Source organism: Hipposideros armiger, unplaced genomic scaffold, assembly GCF_001890085.2.
Source record: "Hipposideros armiger isolate ML-2016 unplaced genomic scaffold, ASM189008v1 scaffold_219, whole genome shotgun sequence".
NCBI lineage: Eukaryota > Metazoa > Chordata > Mammalia > Chiroptera > Hipposideridae > Hipposideros > Hipposideros armiger.
Genome location: NW_017731569.1, coordinates 1698742 through 1713953, shown reverse-complemented (window position 1 = coordinate 1713953; position 15212 = coordinate 1698742). Strand labels below are relative to the sequence as shown.

Below are 15212 nucleotides of genomic sequence, written 5' to 3'. Positions count from 1 at the left end.
TTGTTACATTTAACAAAATTTTTGTTTCATTTAAGAATGTAACATAACAGGTATAATAGATACACTCTTGTTCCAAGGTAACCTAGAGCTCTCATATCTGTCTTAATGCTTTAACATTTTTCTACCAAAAAAAAGTAAACTATTTAGCATCTTGGGTAGTAGGCAGAAAATACTTATGTTCAGGCATCTCAAATGCCAATTTTTACCTGCAGAATGTTGCTCAGAATTTCAATCAATATATTATACATCATATCATCACATTATAGCTGGTTTTAGTTACTACTGAAATATTCTTTTTCTTCTTTTGATGATGTACTCTGAGTAAATACTGGAATGTCTATCATAACAAGAAACATATACTCTTAAATTCATGGTTTACACTAAAGAAGAGAGAATCTTAGGTATCTATAGTCAACAAATACTCCTTGAAAGTCTATGATGTGTAGGAAACTGTCAGGGGCTATGGGCCAGAAAATGATGCTTTCAAAAGGAATGAAGAAAGACAATACAAATAAGAAAGCAGGCACAGATACCATACTCTGTCTCAGTCCACTAGGGTCTTACTGCCAAACTGCTTACTAAGTCTAAAAACTACAGATACAATTTTGAAATGAAAAAGTAAATTATAGAACAATAAAGAAAAAGTTTACCGTATTTGCCGGCGTATAAGACGATTTTTTGGCCCTGAAAAATATGCCTCCAAGTGGGGGGTCGTCTTATACGCCAGGTACACTTCAGATAGACTGCCCATAGTGCTTGCCCCGTGCCATAGTGGCCTCCCGATGCCCGCCCACTTCATTCCACATACCGTTCAGGCATCAGCAGCGCTGCTGGGTGTATGCTCGGCTGTTATGCGATTTTGCTGTTATGCGATTTTACCACACTCGCAAAATCGCACACAGCCGACCATACCCCCAGTATGATAGCGCAAAATCACGAATCGCGATACCATACTGGGTGTATGGTCGGCTGTGTGCGATTTTGCGAGTGTGGTAAATTCGGGTTACCATATATTTCTTTACATAAGCATTGAAGATTCGCGATTTTGCGCTATCATGGTGCCTGTTAGAATGTTGAAGAGCTCGCACTTGCGCACTAGTGAGGTCCCAGGGAGATGCTGATGCAAGGGTGGACCAGACTGCTATAGTGACAGGGCGGGCAAACAGGGAGCAGGGACCAATCAAATCAGGCTTTGTATACAGCCAACAGCCAACCACAATACTGCACCATTGTACAGTACAGCATAAAAAATGTCGACCAGTCAAACCCCTATCATCCCTATCATGGCACCAGCCAAAAGAAAGAAGTATGATGCAAATTTTAAACTGAAAGTTATAAACTTTGCTAAGGAAAATAATAATTGTGCTGCTGCAAGACAATATGGAGTAACAGAAAAGATGGTTTGGGACTGGAAATCAAATGAGAAAGCATTAAAGAGTATGCCAAGGGGTAAGTGTGCATTAAGAAGAGGCACCCCACACTGGCCAGAACTCGAAAAACATGTAGCAGACATGGTGGCTCAACATCGCCAAAACGGTTATGTGGTGACACGAAATATAATACGCTTGTTTGCACTTCAGTGGGCCAAATCAAATCTGATATTGTTTCACCTTTTATTTGGTGTGTGGAAGGTGTGCGGAAGAGGGGGTAGTCTTATACGGCGAGTATATAACAAACTCTGTATTTTGAGTGGAAATGTTAGGGGGTCGTCTTATACGCCCAGTCGTCTTATACGCCGGCAAATACGGTATATAGACACTTCTCTCTCTCTCTCTCAAGCCTGTGTACATATATACAGTAAGACTAGGGAAATTTGCAACTTTTCTTTCTGTTTTTATTCTATTTCACTAGAATAGCCGGTGAAATAATTTGTATGTATATATAGGTATGTGTGCATTTATAAAATAATTTTGATAATTAAAAAATTACCAAATTAATGTAATGTGCCAGATCATTTCAAATTCCAGAGATTAGTGAAAAAACTATGCTTCAGAGAAAAAAAACCCTCAAGAATTACTGATAATAATGCTAGAAATGCTAGATAAAGTTGACATGAGGGCCAGTTTATGTGTGTGTCTGTGGAGCTCGTCTACTTAGCTGCGAACTTGTGATATGACATTCAGGAAATCATTTCCTTTCAAACCAAGCTATGTTCTTAAAATTTAACTACAAAGGACAAAATAACCAATCCAAATAAAGCTAGTACTCTAGGTGCTAGAACTAAATATAAGCGCCACATTTTAAACACACACACACACACACACACACACACACACACACACACAGATTTTGCATTATTAGGCAAAGTGAATATTTAAAAACATGGCCTTTGCAACCAGTAGAATCGGCCTCATGTTCTGGCTCTACCATCTTACTATGTATGTTTCTGGGGCAAATCATTTATCTTCTCTAAGCCTGTTTCCTTAACTGCAAAATGGAGACATTAAGTACCTTCAGGTACAGTGTTTAATACAGAGTGGTGACGAGCAGTATAAGCAAAAATGAACAAATATGGTCTTCTATACATAATGTTTTTAGTATCACAAAACTATCAAACAAAAATGAATCTGATTTTACTAATTAGTAAAGGAAGTTCAGTATGTATAATTTATCTTCTAAAGCAAGATGAAGTGCTGGTGGGGTAGATGGCAGTGCAGTTCAGGAAGGGATAACTTACTCAGGTAGTCTTAACAGTGAACACTCTGCCAAATTTAATTTCCCTAATAGGATATGATTAATATAATTCTAATTTATTTCCAAAATATTAAAACCTACTTTCAGATTCCATAGCTTTTTTAGTTATGCTAAAGATTAAGACTTATGGTTTCTGGAATTTGGAAGTCAAACTTCAGTGATATTCTGCTGAGGATTAGAGGTTTGTGAAAAGATCTAAGTAATTCCCATTGCTGCAGTATAGGCAAGTAATGATTCAGAAAACTGGTAACTGAGACATTTCCAGGCCATGATTTCAAACATGTTCCAAGATGGTGGTAAAAGAAGTGGTGGTATTGATAATACTTAGACACAACATGCACAAAATTATACTGACACAATGTCAGTTGGAAACCTATTACCCCTTCAAAGAGACAAATCTTATTTATTATAGTTTTTATATTTTGTTTTGAAATATTTCATTTAATAATTTGGTAAAATAGAAACAATAATTATACTTGTTTTTGAGAAGACTTGTAATGACCCTTTAGGTAAAACAAAAAGGTACTTTTTCTTTAGTTTTCTTGTCTGCTGCTACTATGACATTATTAGAGTAGTTTCTGTTCTAAAATTTTATATGTAATATGAATTTTCTGCCTAATTATGATTTTTCCCTTTTTGTTTTCTCCTTGTCCTTACCTTTAGAAAGAACTTCCTACAATCTGTACATCTAAGTGTAAAAGTCTGTTGCTCCATAAAATCAGTAAACTAATTCTTCTATAATTCTTATCAAGAAGGGAGAAACTACTTCACACACATACCAATATTATGTTTCCTTGAAATTCTTTTTACGAGACATTCAAGTGATTATATATGAATAGAGATGATGATTAGCTAGAAATTGATTCTATTTACATTTCCAAAGTAATAAATTTCATTCATTGAACTTGCTTAATGTATAGTACAAATCTAGAAAAGATTACACTCTTGTGCTCTCTTTACCTAAGGTAGATAATTATTTCATAATGAATATCATAATTTGCTAACCATACACTACTCTGGTTAGTAATAAAAACCTAATGAGCTGGCATTCTTGTAAGTCATCCTATTAACAGTTACCAATTTTGTAGAAAAATAACTTAGACCTCCACGTGAATGTACTCTACTAAAGAAAAGAGGTCATGCATTTCAATCCAAATAATGGGTGTGTAAGCTGAGAGTTGCATGAACCATTTCATCATATTTATGTATTGTATAGCCAACATGTTTATGTATTGTATAGCCAACATGTTAATTAAAGGCCGAGTATGTTGTCATATGGCAAGAAGCTCTAAGAAACTCAAGTGGGAGCCTCAGCACTTTATTCCGAAAAAAGAATACTCAGTTAATTGTAATTCCTTTGTTCTATTTTCCATATCAGTGTGAATTACTATCATGGATGAAAGGCTAGAGCAATCCTAAGAGGCAGAACTGGGATCAAATGATCAGTTTGATGTTAAGTACAAGAACAACAAAAAAATAAGAAGCAAGAGAAAATTTGGACACCTAAGTTGCTATACATTTTATGGAGACAAAATTCACTTAAAAGAAACAAATAAACCTGCCCAGTACAGTCTGTCCTCCACCTACTGGTATAGTGAAATAGGTTTATTCTCTTGGGGCATCTCTAAGTAACAAAAATCAATGTAAACCATTGAAAGTTATCCGTAAAACTGACGCTTAGCATAGTCGTGCATATTATAAATTTTAAATCAAATGGTTTTCTTAACATGTTTTATAGTATATATTTGCTATTACAGGAATTAGACTAGAAAGCATAAGTCATATTTTAATAACTACACTTAAAAAAAAGTGTGATTAAAAACAAATGTCTTAGCTGCAGAATGTCTTAGGTCAGAATAGCTTAAATGCTTCAAAAATGTGGGAAGGGATAACATCCTCATTAAATAAAACCAATCTGGTGAGTTGATAAATGATTAATAACTGATAAACAACTCAGAACAAAGCTTCAGAAATGGCTTGATGAAGCAGGTAAGACTGACAGACTTACTCTGAAGCTGAGGCTGCTGGAAGGAAAGGGGCTGTCCGAACACAAATGGGCTGTGGACTAGGGAAGTGGGAGGTTTTGCAGCTTGATCAAAGATGGAAGGAGCTGGGAGATTGGGCCGTGATTGAATTGAATTCAATATGGCACTCAGTTGGTCACCTGCAGTGGGTAAAACAGTCAAAACTACAACTTGTTATTAATTAACATCCAAAATGGCAAAGTAAATGGTGCTTTACGACATTCAGATAAAGTTAAACGACTAAAAACTATGCCAATTCAGAAATGCGTGGAAGTTGATGATCATTATCCTCAAATTAGGGACCAAATGTTTCATGTTGTTTTAACGGAAGCACCCCACCAAATCTTATGTAACAGCCCAAATCCATCTGAATTCATATACAACATCTAGCAGCAGCATGGGAGAATGGAAACTCTGAAGAGTCTATGAAACGTTGATACAATATCATACAAGAATAAATGAAGATCTAAGTAAACGATATCTTGTACATAGTACCTGACCATGACTAATGTCACCCTGCCTCATATGCAATACACTTCATGCAGAAAATCAGCAAATAATATGAGCGTTTTTTTTAAATGTAGGATTCAAGGGAGGTAAAATGTTTTTAACTTAGTAATATATTTACATTACAGTTATAATTTTTTTCTTTTTAAAGTTGTTACTGCCAAAGAAATTATACATTTTTAAAAGCATGAACTCTTTTGCTTGAATGTATAATATAAATGTCTATGAGACATATAGATAAAAAAGAATATAAACTACCTAATTTAAGTAGTATCTCAAATATGAATTCTGACATTTTTCCTTAAAATTAAATACAAAAGATATTAACAGAAAAATATTTTTAACGATAATTGAATGGATGATCACTCCTCATTAATGCAAATATACATATATATATATATATATATATATATATATATATTAGTTTAAATGACGCTAAGGAAGAGGAAAATAAAAACATATCCAGACATATGCAGAAACTGGAAAACAGTACCTTTCCAGCCATATTCCCTAAATATAACAAAGTTCCATAAATTTTCAAAAGAGGCACCAATAGGGTATAGACTTATATGGAAAGAACTGTGCACACAAGCCACACGTCTTTACTTTAAAAAAAATTAACCCTGTAGGTTACAGAGAGGATTTTGGCAATTATGGAAAATTTTATAAAATTGTTTGAAAGAAAAAGAATTTTTGCAAAAAATAATTTCTTGATCTTGGATAGTATAAAGAGTTAAAGAAAATGGGAACTATTGTTAAAGGTAACATTAAATTGTTAATAAAGGTTAAATACATTTAATCAGATTAAGATTTCTAATTTCTTTGCTTTATCTAAATATTCTAAGTCTATTAGTAAGTACATGCTATTTTTGACCAACAGTAGCAAAACCACACTTTTAAGAAGTAATACATTATTATTTCTCTATAATACACGTTGTCAGCAATGTTTGCATCTCTTGAAAGTTGATGTTTATGATGTTTTAATAAATTATATTTTAAAGACTGATTTAAAGTGATAGCCACCAGTACAATTCAGACATTTCAGAGACTGAAAGCATACAATCTGAATTAAACATGGTCGAAAACAGATTACTATAAAAGTATACTAGTGGTAAGTAAACACTGAGGTTTTAAGGATTGACAATGGTAGAGGGAAAGGGACATGAAGAAAATGCCACCAAGAATTTATCCTACTTAAGTAGGACAATCTAGCTTTAGCTGAAATCTGAGCTACTAGAAGCGAGAGAGCACATATATAGTACCCAAACCTGCAGAACAGACCAACACAACAGAGAGGGAAAGCCCAACAGAAATCTGTGGCTAGGTTTCCTTCATAAAAATACTTTGTGGTAAGTAATAAAGATATCAAACAGGAAGTAGTTTTATTTTAAATTGAATATTTCCTCTATATTGATGTAAATTTGTATTTTGTAGACTATTTCATTATTTCCCTTACTCTGCAAGTCACATATAATGAACTGTATTTATTTCTTGAAATCCAATCCTGTGAATTAGTTTAAATAACACTTTAAAGTAAGACTATTTGCATGTAGGCTGTCTTCTCCTTTTTACCCATCATCCAACTGTATGCCACCTGCTGACAATATGGCTGATTTTCATGATCAGAACATGAATGTGTCTGAATTTACCCACAAATGAAATTTTGGATGAAATTCAGGTATCAATTATTTCAAAATAACTAATGTTTGGACTTTCCATGATGTTGCTCTCTTCCATTAATGCAGCCAAAAAAGTTGTATACATTTTATATCAATATGATTTAGGTTTTTATTTTTGTTTTTACAAACTCCTCACTTCTTTATACATACCAAAACCATACATATCATGTCATGTAATTCTAAATTAAGATAAACCCAGTTAGACATAAAAAGCACACAAATAAAGCTCATGTGTGATTTTACCTAAAAATATTATTAAATATTTTGTATTTAAATGGATCATTCTGGAAAGTTCTCTTTTGTTCATTAACATTACTCACAAAATAATAAGATGATACAAAAAAGTTCTTTTACTAGATATAGTGACACAAAGTCTTTATGATGTGACTTCAAAATGTGTCTTTAAAATAGAAACAAATAAGCAAGAACTCCTATAAGTTTAAAGTAAAACTGGTAAAAATAATAATATAAAAAGAACACCTTCACAAATATTTTGATTGTTAGTTTTCAAGGAACAAACTCTAACAAAGTTTTGTGGTAAACAGTAATAAAAATAGGTAGAAGAGAAGGTAATAAAAATATTAAAGTTAGGAAGCAAAAGGTTACTTTTAAACACCTACCTTTATTATTTCCAAGTCCATAATCAAATCCTTGGGCACTGCAACTTGCTCCTTTATTAAAAGCTTGTACTGAGAAAGGGCTTGGAGGAGGAGTTTGAGAATTTTGATCCAGAAGAACTTGTTCTACAATAAAAGGCACAGCTATACAATCAGTTTCTTATGTGCTATTATTCCCTATTCATAGAATAAAGAGGAAATTAGGAAGATTTTATGATGGTCAGACTTTAAAATAACCTCACATTTAGATTTGATAAGTTTACTAATTAGGTCCTGACACTGACAAAATATACGACAAATCTTTGTTTTCATTTATCAAATATACAGTTAAATTTGGAAATGCTATATGCTCCTATGGAGCCAATTTACTTTTGTTGTGGCAGGGTATATCACTCAATGTAGACTAATATTTCTGGCCCAGGAACTCATATTTGTAACAGATTTTATACAAGGGCATTTTATAAAACAAAAATGGATACAATACAAACCAAATAACAAAATATTTTGTATATTAGTATTCAAGGAAAAAAGTCTTCAAAATGTTTAAGTATGTGGTATCAAAGGAAATTTCGACTTGTAAAATATTTTAAGTTCTGAATGTGATATTATGGAAAATTTAACTTTTAACTTACTTTTACTTATTATATTTTACCTAAATAAAAAAAAAAAAAAGATAAACCAGGTCATGTAATCAGGGCTATTAACATATCCTGAAGTAACAAATGTATCAGAATTCTTATTTCAAGAAGGAAATGGCCAATATTTTATCTAGTTTACAAATGGCCAGAATGCAACATATTAATTGGTACTCTGTTACTGCCAAACTAACAATCAAGTAGCTATAAGATTCTATCTGACATAATACTATAAACACGAATACCATGATAAAAGAGTCATATTAATGCCAGCTAAAAAAGGCAAAATAAAATAAGCTAAATGTAAGGTAAAAAGGAGAAAAAAGTACTTATTCCTTTAAAATGACATTATGAAAATGAAGTTTCAAATATATTTTTTAAAAGCCAATATACCTTTAAACAGAAAAAAATAACTAGAAGAACTTGGTGGAGTGTTTTCTTCCACCTGAAAATCAGAATTCTGCTGTTCCAGTATTACTGTACAGTCTAACCCTTTACAAGCATTTCTAGACTTTTTTCAATAAACCAATCATAGCACTTCCCTTAGGCAATGCTCTTCAGCATAAGATATTTCAGCAGTGGAATATTTCTTCTGGAAAAGACGCATGAGCAGTCAGTCATGTGAACAGAAAAGACAGCATCACTCTCACCCTCTAGACTCAGAATGGTCTAGCACCCAAAGTGCAGCCTGTTTTGACCATAGCAGTAACTTTGCTTACTAGCTTTACCTACAGATATCAAAGGCCAATGAAGAATTTTTATACAAAGGAAAGCTTTTGGTTTACTTATACTACTATATATGAATGAATTACTATAGTGCCAAATCCTCATATTTTGATATTAAATACAGTTACATACTAATACCAATGAGCAGACTATTTGGATACTACATTGACTAATCTTAAATGGTTTCAAGGCACTAATTAATCATTTATTTCCCTATCACTCTAGGTTTTGTTTAAAACAATTAAGACATTATTATGACTGTGTGTGTGTGTGTGTGTATGTATGTGTGTGTGTGTGTGTGTGTGTATTTGTATACAATGAAAACGTTTAAGAATTTATGAATATATAGTAAATATATTGTAATATGTAGTAAGTACATTATAAATGGGAAGGCTATTTTATAAAATGTCTGATTTATGTCAAATGAAGCCTTTTCTTTTTCAAGACATAATAAAGAATAGTTCTACCATCTCAGAACATCATTTAATGACCACATCATCTTTAGGTAAGAAAAGTTTACCCATAAAGACAAGGGAGAGAGTACATTCTCAAACTGTGTTCCATGGCTTATTGATGCAGTGTGGTATGCTGTAATGAGCACATACTTTGATATATAAATGAAGATTCTGGCTCAAGTCTTAAATCTGCCATGTCCAATTGTATAACCCTAGGCAAGTCATTTTAAAGTCTATGAATTTTAGCTTCCTTATTTGTAAAATGAAGATTATATAACCTATCTCAAAGGCTTATTGTGGGGGGAAAGAGGAGAATGTTTAATGTATAATGTTAATAGATCTACATGTACTTTGTCATTCATGCAAGTTTCAAAACTTTCTTGAATCTATTTATACTTATGGACATACTACCTCTTGGATAATGAGTATTATATATCCATTCTGTTTTGGATAAAGATGCATGTCCTGCTCTTTATATGAAATTATCCTATAATTTTGGGGTTTGGTAGAAAACTCTGTGCTTGACTTATCTATTTATTTTGATGCCCTAACTAATATTTTTGTGACTCAACTTGTAGTTAAGAAACTTAGTGAGCAATTAGTATGTGTCAAAACTGTTTCAGAATTAGGAATACACAAATAAAATCCCTGTTTCTATCCACAAGGGACGCACAATCTGGGTATGAAGAAATAAAAATTAACTTCAATATATGAGTTTTGTCCTAGTGGTGAATACAGTTCCTTAGGAACACAGAGGGAATTCTTGACTCTGTCAGGATCAGTTAAATAAAGCTTCACCCAAGTGATGTGGTCTGAACTTTGAAGAACAAGTTTTTGCCACCAGGAGAACGAACAGAAAATGGAAAATCTTATGTTAAATGAGAACACTGTTGAAAAAGGTAAAATGAATTTAAAGTTGAAATTCTAACAAAATAGGAAACCCCTAAAAGATGCTATGCATTTATTCAATGCTTCATTCCTAAGACAAAATTCAATCGAATGAAACTGCCTGGGAAAAGTACTATGATTGGTGGTTTGAAAACCTAACTTCCACTTAGTGGTAGAAAGGGTAAAACATACAGTCCTGGACTGGTACAGAAGAATGATAATACAAATCATATTAATGAAATAAAAAGCATGTTTTACAAAGATGGGCTCATATGTTTTACATTTTCTTTTAATTCTCTTCTTTGATGTGCATTCATTTAGTACCTATGTGTTTCACAAACATATTTTAACAATTACAAGATTTTTTCACACTTAGTTTTGCTTTTACTTAAAAAATAAGCAAACAAAAAGCTCTTTATGATTAAAGAAATATATTTTAAACTTCTGCATGTAAAAGGTTAATGGGAATAATCACAAATTTAAGCCAACTTGCCATCTTCATGTCGGAGATACTGGTTTCCGCCTCTGTCTCTAGCTAAGGACCATGCCTCGCCTTCATCACTCTCACAGAACTCTACCATGCTGTTCTTATCCAGCTGCACCCATGTCCCTTCAGAATTGGTTACCTAGTACATAACAAAAAGCATGATTGATTGGCTTGATTCTTTTAGGGCATTCAGATTGAAAACCAGCAAAAAGTTTAAGAGTTTGATTAGTGTAATTATTCCAATAAATAGCTACCATGAAATTAGTTTCTGAAATTAAGACCACAGCCTGAGGTAAGACAGAAATCAACAAAATATTCTGTAAAATACTTCCTTATGACCTCAGTTAAAATAATAATTTTTAAGGCACACAGATAATTCCTAAATAATTTTAAACATTACCTCAAAACACATGGCTCTTTTTTTTTTTTTTCACCTAAAATGTCACAGCACAACATATTCTATTTTTTAGCTTGGCAGTGCTTATAATGCACCTTGAAAATGACCCTGACACTGAGAAATAGCATGACACACTACATCTTCAAGCTCATCAGCTGAGGCATATGCCACAGTTGACAAAAGAGTAATTTTATTTGCTCAGGACTTCAGTGAGACACGTGAATGGGGACAAAGAAAGGAAACCTTTTGTATACATCACATCTCCATACCAATCCACAGCAAATATTTTAAAGTGCTGTTAATCCATGACAGTGTAGTACATTTGTAATAATAAAAAGATATATGCAAATACCAAACATGTATATATATACAACACACAATCATTTTGTTAATATATTGTTTTCAAGAGGATTCTTATGAGAATAAAATTAGTAGAAAAGAAGCACAGAAAAATTACATTAGTATTTTCAATACAGATAAAGAACATGAACATTTAAAAACCTGGGATAGAAATGGCAACCTCTGGAAGAAAAGAGATAGCATTTGGTAGTATTATATTAAAAATGAATATCTTAGAAGTCATGAAGCTACAAGAATCCATACCTCTCCCACTGCTTTGACTTTGTTTCCCAGAACTAACATTCCAATTGGGATACCTCTAAGGTTAGGGCAGCTTCTGATGTTGTGTCCGGAGGGTCCCGTCTTCACTACCTTATACATGCCTGGCCCTCCTCGCAAGAATGGCATATCCTGTTCTTGCATTGTTGCTTCCTGTGGGCAGCAGGAGTTTATGTCTTTGAAAAAGTCATCAGTATTAGTTTTAGGTTCCTGAAAATTTGAATAGGAAAAAAATAAATAAACAAAATACAATCTATTATCACTTTCAACATATTCCTATTAATAGCTTTAACAATTCTATAATACTGTCAATTAAAAAAGAAAATACATATCCAAAGATAAAGTATTAGTCAATACTGTAATTAAAGAATTGTTCAGTTTTTCAATGCTGAATAATAATTTAAATAAAGTTGAAGAGAAGAAAATACAGCAGGAGAGCAACTGACTCCCGGGCGTTTGCCCACCACAATTTGAGAAATACAGTAGTACTTGAGTATTCTTTTATCTTTTAATGAAATATTTAACAGTAGGAAAAACCAAAATAATTTACTATGTGAACCACAACTGAATAATTTTGAATCATTAGTACTGCATTACTGTATGTTGGTATGTGTTAAAAAGCCTAAATCTTCATTTCCTTCTACTTTTGTCTGTAATAATTATTTATAAATAGAGAAAATAGGTGCGAAAACTCTGGAGAGTTATCTATGAACAGAGATAACGATGAAGAAATGTGCCTAAAATAAAGTATATCTTAATATTTACTAGTTATGAATGAAATAAGGAGGTTTATAAGATTTTAACAACTCCCACTTTCTTAATATAGTACAAATAAAAATGTCTTGCTAGATTCATCAGGCCATTACTAAACAACGATATATTAATGCTATTAGTAGAAAAAGATAATTATAGTTTTAGTAGAGAGGAGAGATTACCATTAACGATGCATTTTTACATAAATATAACGTGTTTGGATATAAAAGTTACTTCTAACATGAAAGAATAGAACATGCCCTAAATTCTCTGTTGAATCTGAATGCTGTGATGAAATTGTTCCTTATGTGAATGCAATGGGGAAAAATAATGACCTATTTGCTCTTCTTCCCAACTAAATGTGAATGAAAGTTCCACACTGGGGGATCTTCCATTGTCATTATTATTCCTTTAAAACCAACTTAACCCGTACTTTTAAATACAGTAATATACACAGTACAAATTGTTTTATATTCAAATAAAGTAAAAGATGATCATAATGGGATATGTTCAAATATTGTTAAAATTAATATTTAGTAATATTAGAATCAAAAAATGAAAAAAACACTAACATGTTATGCAAGATAAAACATTACTGAATAGCTCTATCCCTAAAAAGAATCACATATTAAGGGGTATGTAACCATGCCCATTACATAGTAGAAAATTAAAAATAAAATCCTGAGGTTAAGAAAATGTGGATTCTGTGTACCTGTGACTCTAAGTCAATATATGTATGACTGGCCAGGGAAAATTTTAGACCCACTATCAACCTTCACATAACATTTTGTAAATTTCATCATGGTAATCAATAATCATTAATTTTTACTTATACAAATATGTACTATGGACAATATTTATTTACATTTACTGCAATTATCATACCATATTATCCAAAATTCTTTAGCTATATATCAGCAATTTAATATTAATGAGAATTTTAAATACTTTGAAAATTTAGACTTGATTTACAATCTAAAATAACCTTCAAGTATCCATTTTTATATACCCACGCATGTATACCTATAAAAACTTATACATGTGCACAATTACATAAATACAAAGAGCACTCAAAATAAAAATGGAGAGTAGGGTCTGAACTTTAAATTGTGCTATTATACTCACAAGGGTTTCAGTAAATATTTTTAAATGTCTAGTTGTCAATGATCAATTTTAGTCAATTCATCATGCTATTTCATAGTTGGAAGAGGTAAGTTAGTCCTTATTGCAACTGATATTTTAAAAAGTAACATGGTATGACATCAAAAATCACAAATAAATATTAATAGATTTAGAGAAAAAATATTCTCACTGGTTTTTAATAACACATCTAGAGCTTTTAATCAAGTATAATACTATTTCCAACTTTTGATCATTCGGGGTAACACTGAGAGATAAGTCTTGGCAAAAACTAATAACTGCAAGTTAGTCACTGAAAGGCAATATACAAAAACTTTATTAAAATATTTAATACTTTATTGAAGAGCTAAATAAACTATATAATATAAAACAAAGTCTATCCTATTTTTTATACTAAATAGTATAGAAAGAACTGATAGACATAAAACCAGAACTGTGCCTTTCATTCTCAAGCAACCCTAGAATATATGTTTTATTCAATACAGAAATGTAATGCCTGGCACCAGCATATGGAAGTGATGAACTGTAATGTTATTTTTTTCTCCCTGCATTCCCTCTCCATTCTGAGATTAACACTCAAAAGGGTACTGTGGAAGAATGGGAAAAAAACAAAATTGCCATAGGATTGGGACTCTCCCATCTAAATAAGCTAGTTCTGAAAAGGCTAGACTTGGATGTAATTGATGGAGAAGATAATCATAAAATTAAACATATTAAATTTGAAGTCACATAAAAGTTTAACTAATAATACATTCTTTGGCAGAAATAGATAGAAAAGGACTGATTCCAGGGGAAACGCAACTGCAGCACTTTGTATAGACAGATCTTTTTGGGTAAAAAATTTATTAATCTTAAGCAAAGGCTTCAAAGGATATAATGTAAATCTGTTATACATGCTGAAATACCTGAATAATGTATGTTCCTTACAGTAACTCACCTGGGGGAAAAAAGCTTTGGAAGTCCATGAAAATACGTCCAAATCCCTGACTCCTTGGCTAGCATTAAAGATATTCTGAGCGACAAAGTTTAAGAAAGAAAAAATATCAACAAAGAAAGGGAACAGGATATCAGGTGCAGAAGATGCGTTCATAGTAACAACATAGTTCTGTACTCTAGCACCAGCACTGAAATACCATTTTACTAAAGGGAAACTGAAGCCACCTGAGTAAACCACATATCAAGGAAATTCTGATAAGTAAGCTTTACCAAAAGCTCTCCATGGATATAGTGTGTCATGCCATTTGCTAAACTTAAGAGCCAGATATTTATTTAAAGCTTAAGACAGTCAATTCAAGAAGGAAACCTTAAAACTTCTTTAACTGACAACGTATCTGTTCTAATACAACCCAGAATTGTTTATGACCGAAAACAAATAGAAAAAAAATATAATATAGATTGTATGCTCAACTATTATCATGAATAATAGTGGCATGTAGCATATGTGAAATAGTTATCACTTTTTAAAGTATAAAAAGAAAAGCTCAAAAAGTCAAAAAAAATCTAAATCATTTTTCAGTTTTCCTCTAGTCTATAAATGGAAAAAAAATCATTTGGAAATGTTACTGAAAGCTGTTTGCAATCTGTTCAGAAAG

At 32.1% G+C, this 15212-nt stretch overlaps 1 protein-coding gene across 1 annotated transcript in view; it reads right to left on the bottom strand.

Annotated features, from left to right (window-relative positions):
* The window catches only part of MYCBP2 (MYC binding protein 2), a 270913-nt gene that overhangs the window by 60040 nt on the left and 195661 nt on the right, over positions 1-15212 (bottom strand). The window contains exons 53-55 of the mRNA XM_019654304.1: positions 11713-11937; positions 10719-10851; positions 7525-7647 (exon numbers count right to left, since the gene is read on the bottom strand). Coding sequence (XP_019509849.1) covers positions 7525-7647; positions 10719-10851; positions 11713-11937 — 481 coding nt within the window. The remainder of the gene's footprint in view (positions 1-7524; positions 7648-10718; positions 10852-11712; positions 11938-15212) is intronic.